Consider the following 21,981-nt stretch of genomic DNA (forward strand, 5'->3'; position numbering starts at 1 on the left):
TCATGTATGGAACAAATCATACTAATAACATTTTGCCACAGGAAGAGCCCCCCCAAGGTGATCCCATAGGTCATATGGCTCTCAAAAAGGGCGTGGTAAGCAACTCTTGCAGTCTCTGCTGTACCAGTAGTAACAGTTCTTCTCATAGCATATAATGAAATGCTCAGTCAACATGGTTCTTCCAAGAGAGATCAACATCTACAATAGTAGCAAATCACAAGTGCTTTCACTAAAAAAGTTAAGAATTTCGACTTGGGAGTTCCTCTAAATTGGTTTAAAATAGTTCTGAAAAATAGTATTACTGAAATCGTGGGAGCTATTCAATCAAATAAGATGTTGCATACAGATTGTGGGTGAAGCCGCTGGTATATGCTATATTATAAATGCAAAAGTGCTTTTGTTTGTTTGTTTTGCTTTCATGCATAAACTATTCAACCGATTGTACTAAAATTTGACATGAACATTCTTTGGGTCCCTGTGATGAATATAGGCCTACTCTTATTTAAAAAATCCTTCCTGGCTAAAGTATTATTAATCCTATGTTGGTTTCTGAATTTACGAAATAGTAATTGAAAGTCTGTTAAATGTAATAAACTGTTCTGTGTAAACATTGTATTATGACAGCACGACCATATTGTTTTATTAGTTTAACCACTATTTTTATTTGTTTGCATTTATAGAGTGAAAACGTACAAAATTAACAACACTTCTTATTTCAACATTGTAGCAAGGCAAACAAATTAATTTATTCTTAATTTTACTTAATTGTGAATGTGTATAGTAAGGTATTAAATTTGGTTTCTTCAGACATTGCAGGACGACATATATTTTCGGTAGCTGTAGGAACAAAAATCGGAGGGACTGGGCATTAGCATGATTTAATCCTGGTTTTCAGTAATTTATGGAAATAAATGTGATTTGATTTGATGATTCAACAAACCATTCGCTCTGTTACTACAATTTGACGAAACAAGTGCAGTGAGTCTGTGATTATAGGAAGTGAAAGAAAATCATCGAGAGTATATCATATTCATTTCTCACCGATGAGGTATACAATACATCTTAGGTATATAAATACTGATATAATTCATAGACTGGACAAAGGAAATGGTATGATATAACAAACATGGATTGGGAAGCAAGAACATGCACTTTACTGAATCATGCATATGATTCATATCTTTGCATATGGATATGATGACTGTCGTAATGTAAGTATTATTGATGTTGATTTTAGTTTTGAATTTTCAATGACAATATCTATATCTATGCAATTTAGAAAACTGTATTGTTTTGAATCCAACCTCATGACAAAATTATATGTATATATATATATATAGTGTCTCGGGGCAAAATAAAAAACTTAAATTTTGCTCTGGAAATATAATAAATTTGAATTAGAAGTGAAAAACTTGAAATAAGATACGCGAACTCTGAAAAATGTGTACCTGATGCATGATATAGCCTGTGACTAATTCTATTTTAAAATATCATAGGACCCTATTGTATTACATCACAAGTACTTTTACTAAGGAAACTATGAACTTTGACTTTAAAGTTTCTCTAAAATCTTTGAAGTTTATTTTTGACGATGGAAGGATTGTAAAGGAAAAGGGATTTTTCCGGACACTTGCCATTGTTCAGTGAAACAAAAAATCAGTAACACTAAGTTTCGAGATCTGCAATCTGATCTCTTCTTCAGGTAAATAACTAACCTAACACATAATTACAAACTAGGCTAAAATAAATAAATCATACCAGAGCGTTGTCAGGAATCACAACCACCATGTTGTGTATCACCTTCACTATCTCTAAAACATGCTCTTAATAAAAAACTAAACACAACACTAATTATTAAAAACTGAACTACAGAATCAGGTCACAAAACGTCTGCATTCGTTGATCAACCACCTACGACTGACAAAGGCCAAATGGCAATCGTCATGACAGAAACAAGATGATGGCAATGAAAATGAAGGGAGACAGGAATCGTCCTTTTTTTAATTATTGGTTCATGCTAGATGAACTAAATTGGGTTAGATTAGTAGATAGTTGTAATTGAATAGAAAATAATGAGCTCTGTACATTTTAATGTTTGAATTGTTCAGTCTATTACACTATTACACAAATAGTCTGTCTTCTCGTCTTACAGCCACTCAATTCCCTCTAGTCCAGCATCACTTCTCCTCAAACCTTAGGCTCACCCTTTCTTTTCTATTCTATTCTTATATTGTGAAATCAGCTTGTACATATCACTATGTGGATTCAACAGTTTTTACATTTTTTCTGTAGTTACTCATTTATACATTTTCATTGTTTTGAGTGGATTATTTAAAGGAAGCTTGACAAAATAATTTTGTAAAATGATTATAAAACATATTTTTATTTTTTTTCCAATATGATCAGCTTACCAAAAGCTAGGGAGTCTACAAAACAATATTGTAAGCTGACTATATATATATATATATATATATATATATATATATATATATATATATATATATATATATATAATATATATATATATATATACTGATTTTTTGCAGAAATGGGTGAATTTGAAAAGGAGGTCATGTATAAGAAATATATGAAGAATAATAACAACACATATTTTAGACAATAGTAATTTATTTCCTAAAAATCAATAGTGAACAGTAGATTATATCCATGCACATTTGTAAACAATGATTCAATGTTACAATTTCAACAAGATAAAATCACATCTGAAAGAAAAATTTATATGGGATGTTCCAGATACCAAAATATACAATTCAAGTTGTAAAAGCTAAACAACTAAATATAAACATCATAATTATTCTAATAATTATAAAATAAATATTTATCTATGATCTACAATTACTAAAAGCTGATCTTAATAATAACACTTTGTGTAAATGCAGTCATTATGCTTTTTGCACTTGATATTTAACAAGAAAGACTATGAAAGCATTGCATCAGTGGTAAAATGAATTTTGACTTCAACAAAAAGATTGAAAAGTCTAAAAAATTGTTAAAACTTAAAATATACTCCACAAACACTGAAAATCAAGGAAAACTACAAGCATTAGTAAAACGTATTTCGGTGGGAATACTAAGGTAGCATGCCACATTACATTTCAATATGTATACAAATCATTAAAACCTAACCACTAAAACTAAATAAAAAATATAGATCATAAAAATTTTATTTAATTTTTGAAAGTTACATTTGTGTTATACAAAAAGTGGTTTAGATACTTACCACAATTTTGATTAATTTTACTTTGTGGTTTAATAAACTTTTTTATATTACAAATATTTTTGTAAAATTATCATACAAAATAAAAATTAAGTTTAAACATAAAGTAAAAACTCGATTAAATACAATTTATTTTATTTACTCTGAAGTCTTTACAAATATTATTAACGTTAACGAATAAACAAAAGAATTCTTTGACTAATAGCAACCAAAATCATATGGAAAATGATGTTTGGCCAATAACCGATAACTTTACCACAACATGCAATTTTGGCTTTCATACTCTACAGTAAAACACAACTTTTAAACAACTATTTTAAATAACTTAAGTAACAACATTAATTTAATATTGCGCTAGTAGAAATAAAATAATTAATAAAATATCAATCTTTGTTAACAAAAGATAAAATGATTTCAGTTTGTTAAAACTGTAATAAATAAGTAAAATTTAAAATCCTCTAGGTGGCAAGCACAAAACATAATACAAGACAACCTTAATCAGCTAGTATGTACATTCAATAATACATGATGTTTGTTGGTAGCCTTAGAAGTGGTAACTTCCACCATACCGTATCACAAGGAAGGGCAGTTGCACCAGGCTAAGACAAGTTGAGATCAGGCACCAAGTTGTGCCGAGCCGGTATTTAGGCTATAATCTTATTTTTATAATTTATTTCTTAAGAACTTTATAAAATTTCAAACAGAAGAATATATTTAACAATAAAATATTTATAGCAAACACTTCACTCTTGTTAAAGCAGATAAAAACATGCCTAATTACAACTAGCTCAAGAAAATTCTACCAGTTCTGTTTATAACAAAGAATTAACACCTAATGTTTTTGTACAATTTGTACAGAAGATTTCTTAGAATCACTAAATTACACCAATCTAGGAAAATGCCTAGGGCTGTTTGTCCGGTTTTTAAGAACACTTGGAAATTTTAAAGTGAGTTAAGAACTTCAGATCAAAAGTCAATACAGAAGGTTTTTATCAAGTCATAATATTCTAACCTCCAAATGAGAAGTGCTTTAATATTGTAAATACAAGGTACTGTATTAAGAGACTGTATGACAATTAATATACAGTACATAAAATAAGATACAGTATATACAAAAAGTATAACTTATTTGTATTGTTAAAAGAATTTAAATTGGGATTTCCTTTCTTAATTTGTTAACATGAGTGAAAATCCTGAATGCACAAATGGAGCCTAGATGTTAGAATAGTGTAAAACTAATCAAAGATACATTCCATTCACAAATACTTTGCAAATTCTCAACTGTAAAACACTTATGTGCTCCCTGAATTTGCCCTTGTAACCCTTTTAGTTTCCACCTTGTTTTTGGTTAAATAGACAAGCCATATTTAATCTAAAAAATATTGTTTCACATAAAGTACAGTGAAGATTTGTTTAAAGTATTTAGATTATAGAAAGTTAAAACTTAACTTTCAAACAACAGCCATGAGGCATTTCAATTTTACATGAAAGATTTTTCATTTTATTTCCCCCAGTGTATATGAGCCCCTTCCAAAAGCTTTATTTTGGTATTAGTTTATTTTCTAACATGTACATAGTTTTAAAATCTTCCCTTAAAGTTTGTAGGGGTTACTGGGCTTAGAGCATGAGCTATATATACTGCCCACAATACATACAAGATCCAAAATAGTTTAGCATAATACATATAAAAATTATTTTGACCATATAGCATAGTTAGCATATAGCTTACTTGGTTGTTTCATGTAATTTCAAGTAAAAATTAAGTACTTGGATGGTTGGGAAAAGAGAAAGTAGTGTGATATAATGCATTCTGGCACTAAAAGGGTTAAGCAAGGATAACTATGATGGAAGAGGTCCGTCAATGCTAATAACTACTATTAACTAGTCCTACAGTGGGGAATACAATATCCACCCAAGAAAGTTCTGATGGATGTTTTGTTATTACATATCTATAAAGAAAAAGTTATAATTTACCAATTTTCAGAAGTTTTGTGACATTCCTAAGTGCATTTATCTGCTATATGAACTTTGCCATTACATAAAAATATTATGAAATGATAGGCCTAACTAGAGTTTTTGCAGAGAATTTCATTGAACTAAATAAAACACGGTTGTTAATGTTTGGCTTAACATTTTTAATACAAAACTTTTTACGAATATTAATAAATCAATATCTTCAAAAACAAAGCATTGTGAGTATATTTCAAATTGGACCCTGTTTTTACTAAAACAGAACTAGTTTACAAGAAAATTCAACACAGAAGTAACATTCTGCTGATATGTTTATTTTTCAGTACCGTGCATTTTATAATCTAATTAGAATATATTTTGTTCGTGCCACAAATGAGTTGGACTACTACACTAATTTATTGTTTCAGTTATGGAATATGTCAATTGACCTTTTTTACAAAATATTATTAAAATAAAAATGCAGGATGTATAAACATTACAACCAACTGTTGAGATGGAGTGGGCTTCACTCGCACAACCAAAGCTCACAATCTCAACACAAACACACAATGACGAGATATACAATAGAACTACTACATTAATCTGTAACATATAAGTATGTGCACAACATTTATCTAGCCTAATATAAGTCTAATATTTCATTAATTTATGCAGTATTTTTGACTAGAAGTCATTTCCTAATCTTAAAAATAATGCATAAAACACCTTTCACATATTTACACAGAATGTGGTATTGGACGTCTTCAATCAACCTGTATTTTAAAGACTTTCTTGTCTGTTAAAATTATTATCAAGATTTTCGGATTGATTTCAAATACAACAGAATGAACACTCAACACACATAACATTTAGTATATTATCTACTACAACGTAATATTACTCTCTGAGATCTGACAACCCCATATGAAACAATTCAGCTAAACTTTCATTTTCTTTGGAAATTATTCTTGCTTAACACAAACCATGGGACCAACGATTCAACAGAAGTCAGAACTCTCTCTTCTGGCTCTCCAGTCCCCTAACAAGGCACACGCTCTCCTTTGTGCTAACGTTAATGTAAACTACCAACATACAATAAACATTTATTGAACTAAGGAAGACTACTTATACTTGAACACTCAATGTTCAAGTCTAAGAATTTTATAAAAACGAATTAAAATTATATGAGAAATCATTAATATGAAGATCCAAGAGTGTAAGTTCTAAATGTGGTGTACAAATCAACGAAAGATATATTCATGAAATGAATATTAAACCATTAATAACTGGTTATAAAACTTATCATAATGCATTAGTTGTAATATTACAATATCCCATAAATCGATTTTAAAGTTTATATTTTAAGGTTATACAAACAACTGATAAAAAAAAAATGTATTTAGGCTATGGTGGTTGTCACAAATTTATAAATGTAATCAATCAATATTTTAAAATTAAATTATTTTGTCTTATGTTTATGATTTTTTTAAACGATAACTCAATAAATATCAACCCTTTCAGTGTTCATAATTTTTATTATTTACCTAAAACGGCCATAGCATATTACACCAGAAATGCAAAATTTCACATACATTACAATAAAAGCAATTTTGTGTGGGGAATCATTTTTTTTTAATTATAGGTGGTTAAATAGGTTTCCTAATAATAACTGTATGTGAGCCATTTTAATACTATTTTATATTTAAAATTTTTGTGTTTACTTTCTAAACATATAAGGGAAAATATATGTGCCCATTTCAAATTAGCTTATTTTGTTTTCAAGTTGATTTCTAAGATGCACGCAATATTTTAAGACCTATTCTTGAAAAGTATTGGAATATTGGGCTTATTGTATGAACTTACATTCATGGTTTTATATGCTGTTAACAATATATATGAAATGTTGAGTATTTTTTGCTAAAATTCAAACACAGTTGCAATAATTATAAAACTGTTTACCTGTATGGTTAATACTGTTTTTTCATGTAATCTCAAAGCATTTACATGGTCGGAAGTGAAAAAAGCGAATAGTCTAGAATATTGGGCCACGGCGTTCTTGTAAGTCAAACATGATCTTATGTATCGTACCATAGCACTAAAAGGGTTAAAAGAAATTGTATTATTTTCACTAACAAATATTTTTACTCTTTACGAGTATAAAAATATTTATAATTTAAAAAATTCAAACTTTCAAAACAAATTTTGCTACTTTGAATAATTCACTTTCTCAAACTTACAGAGTAATATTATGAATACTACTTTGTAACAAATCTATAAAAAGTAATATTTGTTTTATAGATTTTGAATGTGTCCACTACCATTACAAAATTGGTAACTTGTAAACCTATATGAATGTCCCCTAGAAATCCTTATTGAGTCTAAGTTATAGCGCATTAATGATATGAGACATGATATTCTATAAAATAAATATGATATTATAGAAAATTTGAAGGATTATCCAACAAATATGTTTCAGGGGAGTCGAAACGCAAAATAGGAACAAAAAATCTAATTTTATTTTTTGCTGTTATTACTTCCTACAGATATTTATAATTTATTTAAAACAAATTTGAATTAAATTGTATGGTTAGAAAAAATGTTGCATCGAATTTTGTAAAACAATGTCATACCGTTTTCGGCTTAAATAACTGCAATGACCAAGACATTTTTGGTTATATATCACTTGCTGATCTAGGGTATTTTCCCCTTATGGTGGTAATAGCCATCTGTTATACTGAGCAGATCTCACATCTGTTAGTTGGTTTGATTCTTTGTTGTGAAGTGAAATATAGTTATTTTTATTGTTTGTTAGAATTGTGTTTGTGTTAGAACAAGTTTTACTAAAAATAAAAATGTGTTCGTTTCCTTCAAAACCCTGAAGTTTGGTGCATTTGACGCTGTTGGTACATTTAATAAAGGCAATCTTGCTAAGTGCTTGATTTTGAGAAAACTAGGCATAAATGTCTGCAAGCATTGTACTCAGGAGTTGAAAAACACTGACATTATTAAAATACGCAAAGCCAAGAAACAAATTTTGGAGCTACAAAAAAAAGGCACGACAATCAAGAACAGCTACAAAAAGAAAACTTGAGGAGTTGTAAAATGAACAAGATGACCCAGACAACCATTTCTACTCATCTGGGCACTTTTAGAGATCAAATAACGTATAAGTTAAATTAATTTACTGTAAAATAAAGTTTAACTCTGATTTCCCACAAATTCACCTTTTTATTACTTATATGTACCTTTTTTCAGGATCCACGATGCTACTGTGTTGACATTTATTCCAATCAAATATGACCTAAATACAAAATCAGATAACATATTAATAAAGCCTAATAACAATAAAAGAAATTACAAAAAATTGTTTTTTTTTCAAAAAAGCACGAATAACTACAAATAATTTTCCTATCAAATGTTATAAAATTGTACAGAAAAAGTGTTTTAGAAAGTTGGTAAAAGTTTCAAATACCTATTCCATTTCTGAGAAAAGGGTACATCAAAATTGAAAATTTAGCATAAGAAAGATAGGGTGTTCAGACTCCCCTTAAGCTGTTAGTGCTGCAGCTGCTCAGGCTAGATTGAATTTAATTAATTATTAACAGGACTTTTCATCAAATTTTATAATAAAGTACCCAAATGTATATTAACAAACCATTACATCTGAACTTTAATTTAAAGAAAATATTTAATGGGTAAAATGTAAAACAGAGAATACTCAGTTTAGATCGTAAACTATTTGTACTGAAACCAACAATAATGCAGGTAGGTCCAGGAGAAATGGATGAGCCAGAAAAAGAGAAATCCTCTATAGGAACTAGATAGCATATAATACTGCAGTTGCTTATTGCTAGAGCCCCTAACATCCAATACACTAGTGGCAGTGCTGTATTAGATCCTAACACATTCACATCTCGTCTCGAGCCATATTTGATTCATACTCGATATAAAAGATTGGACCCTTCTAGTCATGATTGTTTGGCAACATTGTGTGATCGCTGCACCTAATAATTCCACCTACCTGTTTTTAAGTACAAATTTATTGAAAATTGGTGTTTATGATTGTATTATGAAGATAAATTTATCATTAACAGGGTGTTACAGAACTGCAATTCTTTTAATTATAATTTCTATTCATCAAAAGAAGAAACACATGAGAAGTATACAATCAGGATGAACTGATTGTACTACACTAAATCTTAATAAAATATCTGATTTAATATAGGAAAATATATTAATATATACACTTTTGCTGAATTACTTAAAAATAAAAAAAACCTTGGTTGAGTTTTTAACTTTCTGAGCCCCAAGACATCTGGAAGATGTCAAATGTAACATTTATTGTACAGTAATATTGTCACCTAGGATCACTAATTTGACTATTAATAAACAACACAAGAAACAATAAAACCACCAAGTTTGTCTTTTTGTGACATAATGCAACATTTAAGACTTGAAACTAGAAATCAAACCAGACAATTAATGGACTAATTCTTAAACCTGAATGCTTGAGATAAATTTACAATTTTGTAACTCCCTGTATATAAAAAATGAAACAACGCTAGAGACAATTTGATTGTCACTAAAAAATGACAAAAATATGAAACAAGTAGATGAAATAATCAGGTATTTTGAATAATGTGATGTCTAATTGTAACTTTTGTTAATTACTACTGGTGTTGGATTGTCCGCCTTCTCCTGGATTGGAGGATTCATCGTAACCAGAGTCGGAGGAGTTGTCACTGTACACCTTGGTAATAGTGGTGGGTGGAGGTGGGGGTGGAGCTGCACGTTTGAACATGCATGGTTTCATGAATCGGGGATCTATTATTACTTGTCCTTGTGGACCTTTGAATATAACTCCACAACAAACCTTTTCCCTGTAACATCATACGATAAATATTAAAATTTACAACTATTGAAAATATAATTATTTTGGGAATATTAGTATTAAATATAAGTTTTTATTTAATTTGGTCTTTAAGATGTACAGCTATTCATTTGATTAGCATAATATTATATCATACAGACAAGTGTTGCACTCCAGTTATATCTGGAATGAGAGAGAACGAGGCATACCAAGCAATGACAACTAATTGCCTCTAGAAGGCAATTTTAAAATAACCCCGCATCCCCCAACAGCCCCACGGCAATGGGTTGTTCTTTAATCCCCTAAGCAGCCTAACTCTGGTAGAGTCACTAAGACAAATTAACGTACTAAACTTTGTATAGCCCGCTGTATTCTCACGGTTTTCTTTGGCTCTCTTAACCCTGGAACTGGCTTTAAGCGATTACCGACGCATTAACTATATTTTCAAATGGCACTAGGCTATTTTTGACACATGTTGTAATATTATCTCTCATAGCAAGTCTATTTTTACTTCGTTTGAACTAAAACATAAGTACATTTAAAAATAAAGATCTAAGGTTTCATATTATACCGTAAAACATTCTATAGTTCCATTTATTTAGTCATAAAATGTTAAACTTGGACGTTTACATTTTCGATTGCAATTTGTTTACGTAATTACCACACGCAAAAATTAATGCTGTTTGTCAAAATTCCCTGTCGAGAGTTTAAGTTCTACATGATCGTGAGTGCCATTATTGTAAAGGGTGTACTCTTGGCTTTCAGAAACATCGTTTCAATAGCCTGTAAGCAAATAAATGTTTATATAACAATTGTTTGCAAAGGCTATGTTTTGTAAAATCACAAAATGTCCAATGTTCAATATTTTTATTGTTGAGTAAATAAATTATCATACATTTCACAATGAGTGTTAAAACAGTAGTGACAATAGGGTACTACTAGGTAATGAATCAGAAGACAATGTTAGTTTGGTAGATATGGCACTAGTGAATTAATTGTTCCTAATCACAGTCATTTTTAAAAAAAAGATACAAATACTTTGTTGTAAATTAATATAAATGTACTTTCTAGAAGTATATAATTTTGTCATGAAAACAAAATTGTTACCTTAAAAAGGTTAAGCCTTTATTTCACAGTTTCTACTTTTGTAAACATTAAAAAAAATTGCCATAGACAAATTTGTATAAAACATTAACTTCTATAAATATAATTTCTCTCTTCTATACATTTACATTTTAGTACAAAAATGAGTTCATCCAATAGAATCCAAACTGTCATAATTATATACAAAATAGAGCTATAAAAGAATTTTGCAAATTTTGCAGTTTTTGTAGATACATGTGACACTTATAATTAGATATACAGGGTGGCACATATGTCAGTTTCCCCATAATTTGGGATATTTTGTTTCAATAGGTTGGTAACAATGTTAAGTTGGCAGCAACACGGAGTAAGTTCATTGTTGTCTGTTCCAGTGGCTAGTGTAAGTGACGCTCTTTGCATTTGTTTGTGTGTTTTATATTCGAGTTTATATTCTTCAGTTGTGGTGGAAGCAAAATAAAAATACTGATATAATAATTGAAGGATTTAGTGGTAAATATTCAGGTGTCGCAATACCCACTTGACAGTATACGCAGAAGTTAAATCAGAAATTTGAAAACACAGGAAGCGTTTTAAATGCCCCGAAGTGTGGTCATCCACGATCAATTTGCAACAAAGAAAACATGCAGACAGTTGCTCAAGCTTTGTAGCCAGTCCGGTAATCGACCCGTAAGGCATTTGCTGAACTAGAAATATCAAGAAGTGTGCAAATAATGTGAAAGCAATTAAATTCAAGCCATTCAGTCCATCTTTACTCCAAGCGCTTCACAAGGATGATTCCAATAGGCAATTGGAATTCTGTGAGAATAATTATCCGCTCAGAGGCTGATCCAAATTTCTTGCAATCAATTTTGTGGTGTGATGTGGCATGTTTCAAAGAAAATGGACACGTTAATCGGCATAACTGCATGTACTGGTCCAATGTAATTCCTCATAACGTAATCTAAGCCGAACTCAATGTGCCTGGTGTCTAGTATGGGGAGGTATTTTGAGTACTGCACTGATTGGTTTTTATTTTCTTCTAGGAAATGTTAACTCAGAAAGTTACTTATGGCTGCTGCAAGAAGTAGTAGTTCCCGAGCCCAGAAACAATCCTGTTTTCAATATTCATTTGCTCATCTGGCATCAAGATAAAGTTACTTATGGCTGCTGCAAGAAGTAGTAGTTCCCGAGCCCAGAAACAATCCTGTTTTCAATATTCATTTGCTCATCTGGCATCAAGATGGTGCCCCAGCACATTTCAGTATCCGAGTTCTAGATTTTTTAAATAACACATTTAATGAATGGATTGGTTGCCGTGGTACAGTTCATTGGCCTGTGCGCTTGCCAGGCCTGACCCCATGTGATTTTTCACTGTGGGGTATTATAAAGTAGGCGGTGTATGCTTCAAAACAGGAAAATCTTGATGAACTCAGAAACCTAACTAAAATGCATTTGAACTTGTTAATAATAATAAACCTTTATTGCTACAAATTTCGAACAACTGCTATAACATTGTATTGTAATATGTAAGTAATTTCATGTAATGAATTTGTTTTCTTGCCTAAAAGTTTTTTATTCAATTAACCTATAATATAATGCCTTTAAATTTCTCTTCTGGGAAAACTGACATATGTGCCACCCTGTGTAATTTTAATTCTTTTGTTGTAAACTACATTTATTTATAAAAACACTGATATTTAAAAAATGTCTATCTTGATAAATGGATGAGCAGTGATTAAAATAAAAAACCCTTACAAAATTGTAAAAAGTGGCTGCCCTTTTAGGAAAAAATGATGACCATTTTTGCCCCCTATTAAAAGCGTTAGGGTCCAGCAACTCAAGAAAGGGTAAGTGCTTCTGCGACTGTATGAACTGACTCTTGAATTACTGTGAAACTTAGGACATCACTAATCGAGGACAACAAATGCCCTCTCTGGTTCCTGGTCATGGCAAGAAACAGGTGGTCCTCAGAAAAGTTGCTATAACCACAAACTCTCATATAACATAATTCAATTTTCATTTATTTTTTATTCTTAAATTCAATTACTCCCCAATAACAACTATAAAATTCTTTGTTCTAAGGATTGTCATTGATCAGTATGGTATGTTAGTTATTTAAAACTTAAAATTGCACAAGTATCATAATAAGCAGTATGAGACAAAGAGAGGAAGGAATGAATAGAATATACTGTGATTACAGGGACTCACCGTTTCCAGAAAGTCATATCGAGAAAGCTGCTGACAGGTGGGGAGGTGTTGAGACGCTTGTGTGAACGCATGCACATGGAGATAGGTTCATCTTCCTCTATTGGGCTTGATGGCTCAGAAAATTCCTCTATAAAACAAATCAACTTTTAAGTTTGTAATTGATAGAAATGCTTAGTCCATTAACATTGAAACCAACCAAGAATCTCTTATAAATATTATAAGAACTTCAGATTTATAGTTTTAAATGTCCAACAAATTTTACTGTACTCATTGTAATCAATGGTTTCTTCCAGGAGCTGATGCAGTTTTTTGCATGTAGAAATGCCCAGGCAATGTTGCAACATTGCTGTCTAGTCATAGGATAGATTGTTGCAAATTGTTGTTATAAATTCTAAACTCTGTTTATATAAAATATTGTTTCAATATGGTGTTTCAACAAAAACAACACTGTTTGACCACTGCATCACCTGTCAAATGAAAATATTTACACAATGACACATAGTATATTGACTGACCATAGAAGAAGAAAAACAATACAAAACTCCGATATATATATCAATATTCCCATGGCCACTTGTTCTGGACGAATTGGCTTTTGCATTGAAAACTGTTATTGCTCCTAAACAACATTCCGTAGAGAAAAGTCAACAGTGAAAAATCTAGCTGCTATGGAGGACTACATACTTTCTGCTTTCAATATGAGAATGCACGTCGACTACATATAACTTGATTATCCAAAGGCGTTCGACGGGGTATGCCATCCCCTGTTACTTGCTAAGCTGCGGGGATACAGAGTGCAAGGATCTCTCTTGTCCTGGATTTAGTTACTTGACAGATCACACATTAAAAGTCCGATTTAACCCCTATCAGAACCCATTCCTGTTCTATCGGGTGTCCCCAGGGCTCAAATTTAGCACAGTTCCTGTTTGCCCTCTTTATCAATGATGTTGGCACAGCAATATCCTCTCAGTACCTTCTATTCACTGATGATCTCAAGATCTTCAGTAGAATCACCACTGCAGATGATTGTTTTCAGTTGCAAAATTCCCTTGTTGCCGTCAAGTTGTGCAGTGCTGCAAACTTTTTTTTCTCTTTCCCTTGTTTGGTCAATAAATTTTTCTCTTCTGTTACAGTGAGAAACATGTTCAATACTGACTTTTTACCTGTTGTTTTTATAAAATCATATTATTAATCACATGTTAATTATTTTTTGTTCATAAGATACTTTTGTTTCTTTTAAATTAATTTATTACACCCATTTTAACCTTTTTTCCATCAAGTAGTTTTAATTAAATTAACCCTCACAATATTGTATCTAGTCTGTGTAATGGGAGACCGTTGCAATAAATAAATAGTACTAACATATATTTAATTACTCCTAACATTAAAACTTTATTACTAATATCACAGAATACACATTTATCAACGGTTTACAAAACTTATCTTTCAGCCTATTACTAGCCCTGTGGATACCAGCCCAAAATTGACCAATGATATATCAGTGACCTTTAACACAGTGATCACAAATAATACTGGACTCTTTCAGGATGTTGTACACTACTCTATACATTTTTTGTTGTAACTTTCTTATTTTTGAAAAAAATTTATGATTTAATAAATTGTACATAAATAAATTCTGCCTCAGTAAAAATAGCATCTTTTTGTGCTTGATAAAACAACAATAAAGACCAATTATATGCACATCCAGAGGTACTAGAATCTTAAATCCAAGTTTGCACTTGGGTATACCCATGTTACACTGCTTAAGTAACATAAACATTTACAAACCTGATATGTCATTTATAACAAATTCATGGTGTTCATCATTCTCTATCATTTTCTTAGACTCGTCTTCTATTTCTTCCTCTTCAATATGTTTCTTACTTTTGATTTTGTGTTTGCCATTCTTCTTTGATTTTATTTTGACAAAAGATTTCGTTCCTGGTCCTGCCCTTGCGTCAACCACCTAAAAGATTCAACACAAAACATAAAATGATTCAAGCAACATTATAGAGAACTATTTGATGATTCTGTTTGCTTGATAATTTGTTTCTATGGAATAACAACAAGCATCAATGAAATTGAAACTAATGAATATATATGGCAGAAATCTGACTTTTGGAAATTACATATTTTTGTACAGTTAAAACATTTTTGTTTAAAAATAAGTGTAATTTAACAAAAGGAATAATTATCCCAACACTTTCAATAAAGGTTGAGCATTACTGAATGCTTCTTTTGGAGAAATAATTTATTTAACCCTGGAACTGGCAAACACCCGATATCGGGCGTTTTAGTCGCATCCTAGATGGCAGCGCCCGATATCGGGCGTTTTAACATGTCTTTTATTTCTCAATATTACGTACTTAAAACACGATCAAGGAGTATCGGTATTGATACCAATCGAAAGAGGAAGGTTCAATTTATGTAAATAATACACTAATAAATAATTTTATCGTTTCGTTACACGTCCATACGTTTTATAATCTCTGAACTTTTTGGTTACATTCTTCCGCGTACCGCGCTAGTTGCGCGCGCAGCGATGAGTCAACTGGTTCATTCGGCTATTGTTATTTCGTCAGCTGCATGGTGTTCTATCTGGTTTATTGTTTGTTTGAGTTCGTTGTAATGATGGCTGTGTATATGACGCGATAATAGTAGTTTTTTTGTGCGTGTTTACGTAATGGATCGTAATTTCCGCGATCGTTCAAGTGACATTTGACATGACTAACAGAACATCAATCGAAAGAGGAAGGTTCAATTTATGTAAATAATACACTAATAAATAATTTTATCGTTTCGTTGCACGTCCATACGTTTTATAATCTCTGAACTGTTTGTTTACATTCTTCCGCGTACCGCGCTAGTTGCGTGCGCAGCGATGAGTCAACTGGTTCATTCGGCTATTGTTATTTCGTCAGCTGCATGGTGTTCTGTCTGGTTTATTGTTTGTTTGAGTTCGTTGTAATGATGGTTGTGTATATGACACAATAATAGTAAGTTTTTTATGCGTGTTTACGTAATGGATCGTAATTTCCGCGATCGTTCAAGTGACATTCGACATGACTAGTTGAACATGAAATAAGCAACGATGAGGATTCTGATTTAGACATTCAATCAGAACATAATTAAAAAAATATAATATAATAAAAAATAGAAAATTAATATGAACTAATAGTTACAAGATTGTACAAATCCAAGTGAGCTTTGAAATTCTTACTTTTGTTGGTAAGAAGCACTTTCGAATGTCAGTGTATGATTTTTGTATCGTTTACCACATGTAGAAATAAATACCTTATAAACTATGTGTAGTTTTATTTTTACTCAGAATTAAATGCTTTTTCTTTTGTATATTTTGGATTTTGCATATCACTAACAACAACAATTTTACAAATCAAAAACTTTGAACAAACTTTTCTTTTTTATAAAAAAAGTTTTTTTCATGAAGAGGTAGAGTAAGGATATTTTTTTATTATAATTATATTATGTAAAATATGTTCCTTGAAAAATGCTGAATAAAAAATATATAATATGACATAGGTACTTTAAAGTACACATGTAATAATAAAATAAATATAAGGCAATGTATGAAGTACTAAAAACGCTCCGCAACTGAGAGAAATATGACCGCCAGTTCCAGGGTTAAAAGATTTAAATCCTAAAACATAAAAATGGAATAAACACATAACAAAACTAAACAAATTATAAAAATAAGTATTATGCAATTTTTTAAACTACCTAAAGTCTCGTTAATGTGTATGTATAAGATATTATTATCTTTTAGCCACTTCATTTATGTACTTATTCTTGTAGGTTGTACTTAATTTTAAATTAGTTTTGTCATTTAATGAAATTGTGCATATCAAAATACTGTTTTAAATTACCTAGGGGTTTATACAATAAAGGATTGAACTTGATTTATCATGCCTATTATTAATACATATAAATGTATTTGTAAATGTTATCAATAACAAACATATAAATATACATCACTCTACAAACTAAAATATATTGATCAAGTTGCAACAACATAAATAAATTGAGACCTGTTTGATGTAACACTGAATAAAATTGAGGCTGAAAATAAATCTTGACAACTAAAAGAAAATATGAAATGTTTTCACTTAAGATGTGTGTTTACCTCTTTCTACATTGTTTCTTTTTATAGTAAAATTTTATGATTCAACCTTACCCTATATCATAAAAACTAGTTTTAATGCAACATTTTAATAGTGTCGCCTACATAGACACAACAATTATTTTTTTGCAATTGAAATGTTAAAAGCTAGTTAGCTACCAACTACACATATGAGCCTTTTAATATGGGTTAAAGTTAGAAACTGTGTATATGAAATGATATACATTATAAACAAGTAATGTTGACAGATAGTCTAATCATATTTTTAACAATATTCACCAATAAAGAAACACTAAAATCGATGTTTAAAAAAAAAGAATGGATTTGAGATAACTTAAGTTCTTATTTATAACAGTAAACAAGTATGTTTGCTGAGGTACATTTTGAGAAGATTTCACTAACCCAATTAACTAACACTCCATCATCTCAACACATTTCTCCAAGTAGCTCCACAGCCAGCCTAATGCCACCTAGCATGTGCTTGTGTCAACATGACACATTATCTTGAATATCTACAGACTTGCTTCAAAGAGTAGGTGCCCTACTGGTAATCAATCATCTGTGTGAATTTAATGATACATTGACATAATGAGACTTCTTAATTAGCATTAATAGTAACTTTACTTAGGACCAGGATAAATAACATACATGGCGCCAATGTCGTTGGGTACCAGGAGGCAGTTTCTTCCATCGCTTGACAAGCAACACGCAAGCATTGCACACCTCTCCTGCCCTTCTCTCCTCCAGCTGGAAACAGTCTACAAAGTCTTCTTCATACTTCTTGCTGTCAGTGAAGCGTGAGCTGCAATATTATTTTTCATTTAGTCAATAGCCTATGTTAATCTCAAATGTGAAAAATGTTTAACTTGGGACGAAACTTTAAATTAAAATAATTTAAAATACTACAATGGTAATTAATCTATTTAATTACTCTGGTTGTAAACAAAAACATTGGAAATTAGGTTACTAAATTAAATGCATTTATTATTTTCCCACGTAAATTCATTAAAAGAAATAATTATTGAATTTCATACAAAAATTTTTTAAACTAAAGTGCATTTTGTACTTTATGTGGTGTTACCAAAATGGATCTTGGCATTGAGATTTTACGTACACCATATTATAATGTCCTCAAGGAAAGTTTTAACCCTCCAACTGATGGGGTTAGGTAGACGGTTTAAGTAGACCATAGATTTTACTTATTTTCTGGATTTAAATAAAGTTTTGACTTTAAAGGCATTTTGTGGCTTAACCGCTGAAGGCACAACAAAAAGTGACTGGACCTTTCATGTAGAAAATTTTATTCCCAAACTGAATTCTGCCCTCAGATTTGAGGTATACCCTCTCGTTTGGCTGTTATTGGTCATTAACGAAATGTCTGCAAGATCCAACAATTCTAATATCAGATTTCAGCTAAGACCTATAGTTTACCCAGAGAGCTTGAGAGAAAATGTTGTACAGGTCTGTGATTATGATTGGCTTGGAGCAGTTTAAAACAAAAACATGGCAATCACACGCTTAAGTATAACTGTACCGAATTTCAATTTTGTACACCCAGAAGTGGGTTTGACTATATGATTTCGTTCATATTGTTCTGGAGATATCCCATGGAGAACAAACAGACAGGCAAACATTTACCATTAGAAGAGTTATATCAACATACCAAAATGTATACAAGTCACTCGTTCCTGTAATAATACAAGCTCAATCCAGAATTGGATCGAATCGCACAAATTAGTCACAAAACAATTTTAAATTTCTAAAATTGCCAATATGCAACAAAGATTTTTGACGTTGAGAGCATTTTTGGGCTTGAGGAAGGAGAACGAATAAATCACTAGACACTTTTAGAGATCACACCACTTTCATATACCCATGAAAATATAGATTTGAGCTATGACCAACGGATTCAGGCACTATCAGACCAGATAACTAAATTTTCATGTACAAATTACAAAAGTTATACATTTCAACACATTTTTCGGCCAAACTAATAAAGATAGGGCAAAAAGTTACTGGGTATTTTTTGTAGATCACGTTATTTCAAAATTTACATGGAAAATTATATTTTAACTAGGACCAACTGTTTGACCACTATCGGACCAGGAAACAATTAATTTTCAAAAAGTTAAAATTTCAAAATTTTTGCTTTTAAATGCGTTGGCACCCAAACCGATGGTGTAAAAAGTTACTAACATTTTTTTAGGGTTCATTCTTCACTAACGATTTTTCGTCAATTTCAAGCTAGTTCTAACGGTTCACCCATTATCAGGTTTCAAAAAGACTTAAAAGATTGAAAAAGTGTGAAAATCTTTTTGAGGGGTTTAAAAGTAAAACTTTCTGGGTATCAGACTTTTTATGGGTAAAGCTACATGAGTGCCAAATTTCGTGTCTCCCGTTCTTTTAGAAATTTGTTAGAATTTGCACACTATATCAGTCAGTGAGTTTACATATACGGCTATATATATTATAGATTAACCCTTTTAACGTGGTTTTATAAGACAGTTACGGCTGATAAACAATGTTGACTACAACGGTTTCATGTGAACGTTGTGGTTTAGAGCACATTCTAACAGCAACAGCAAGTGAACTATCTGCACATTCAAGATATCAAGTCAGGATGTCTTTGTAGTATAAATCGCTACTCTTGGACATGAGAGTTAGTCTTGGAGTCACAAAAAAACCACTATGGGAAATCCCCACGTTGAAGGGTTAACATAAAACACAACCAATCAATAACAAGTTATTATTTCGTCAAATAATTACTTTTATATCAAAACATGATCAATACAAACAAGAATGGGCAAATAATCATTTCACTTTCAACTGTTATTTATTTTTTAAACACAGATTCATTATAAACATACTAAAAATATCACCAAAATATCGAAATAATGATATTGGCTCATATACTATCAAATATGTTAGATTAAGATGATAGCCACTTAGCATTAGACTCTGATCGACATTATTAGTGTTCACCACTTAAGAGTTAAAGGGCTGTGACTATGACATTTTAAATAATTAACCCAATTAAAAAACTAATCCTTCTTAAAGCTAAGTTAGATGGTAAATTACAACATTCCCCAATAAAAAGGATTCTAAGGTATTCCATATACTTCAACAAATGAACTCTGCTAAAGAAAATTTACATTTGTTTTACCTGCTAGATTTAGCCTTGCAAATACAGCAACCTGAAGGTGACCGGTAAACTTTGGGTTTGTGGAAACTAAACATCTTCTAATATTCTCTGAAACAAAATGTAATGATCAGTGACCAATGTTTATACATTTCATATTATACATACCTACCATACCCATGTCTTTATAAGTGAGTTCTCTACACTGAAAATGATTCATGTTTCATATAGTATTAGAATAACACTGAGTTTATTATGAAAATAGACATGAAAATAACAATATTTTATCTTCAAACCTGCCGTCTATGTGACAAGTAAAATTCTACATTAAACATCTTCAAACAAAAAGTATGAGTTATTCATTGAAACATTTTTATAACTATATTTCTTGTCCAATAAAGAAGTAATTGTATCAGAAAACTATAAAATAAAGTAGGTAAATAATGATATAATACATTTTTTTAAATAAAAAGTTTGCCTGCTACAACTCTAGGAAAAGCATGAGGTCTGAGGAAATAAATTAAGACACACAATTAGCCTAAAAAGATACAGAGAAAAATTAAAGATCGGAAAAGCTCAGTTGTATAATAATAGGATCATTAAAACAGATAAAAAACAAAAAGAATCCTGGGACATTGTAAATAGTTTTAGTGGAAATAGTAGGGTCAAGCCTTCATTCAAGAAAGTGGATGTTACACAAGTGTGCAGCTTTAGTTTGTTAAAAAAAGCTTTTTTGCCTCAAGGTAGTCAATCAGATTTTTGCAAATTAACCAAATTCGCTCTGATTGGTTAATTGGTCTCATGGTTTGGCTTGCCTCATACATAACAAATAGGTATCAAAGGTAGTAGGTTTTAAAATATTGCAAAAATCAAAACTCAGTCAGTCCAGTCTGAGCCAAAATTAAGCCTCAATAAGTCACACAGGAATAAATTCTGGGCCCCCTTTTCTTTTTTTATTTACATTACAAATATTTTTTTTAATATTACATCTCAGATCACATTCCAAAAGAAGATCTGTTTATGTTTGCTGATGATACCACTCTTGTCACTAAAAATAGGAATTATGGAGCTCTGGAACTGGAATTATGTCACAAAATAAATTAACTACTCCAATATTTTTCAAAAATAGAACCTAAAATTGAATCCTGAAAAAACCAAAAATCCATATGCATCAAAACAAAGCAAAAGAAAATTTAAAACATTTCAAATTTAAAAACAGTCCTTAGATGTCTTGAGGCTCGAAAATCAAGACCTGGTAAAAAGAGTTTACCACTGCCTTCTCAAATCGCATGTCGTATTCCATTATCCTTCAGGTGGCACAAAAAAAAAAAAAAAAAACATCAAACAAATTTTCA

At 30.8% G+C, this 21,981-nt stretch overlaps 1 protein-coding gene across 1 annotated transcript; it reads right to left on the reverse strand.

The window, feature by feature from the left end:
* Positions 1–2,610: 2,610 nt before the first annotated feature.
* Positions 2,611–20,739, reverse strand: LOC124362202 (SIN3-HDAC complex-associated factor). Its single transcript, XM_046816507.1, has 5 exons — positions 20,651–20,739; positions 18,136–18,289; positions 15,138–15,315; positions 13,350–13,476; positions 2,611–10,068 (listed from the first exon to the last, which is right to left on the reverse strand). Exons 1-5 carry the CDS (start codon positions 20,722–20,724, stop codon positions 9,852–9,854), a joined length of 750 nt encoding a protein of 249 aa, XP_046672463.1. The 5' UTR covers positions 20,725–20,739; the 3' UTR covers positions 2,611–9,851.
* Between the last annotated feature and the right edge of the window lie 1,242 nt (positions 20,740–21,981).

This window comes from Homalodisca vitripennis, chromosome 1 (assembly GCF_021130785.1).
Source record: "Homalodisca vitripennis isolate AUS2020 chromosome 1, UT_GWSS_2.1, whole genome shotgun sequence".
Taxonomy (NCBI): Eukaryota; Metazoa; Arthropoda; class Insecta; order Hemiptera; family Cicadellidae; genus Homalodisca; species Homalodisca vitripennis.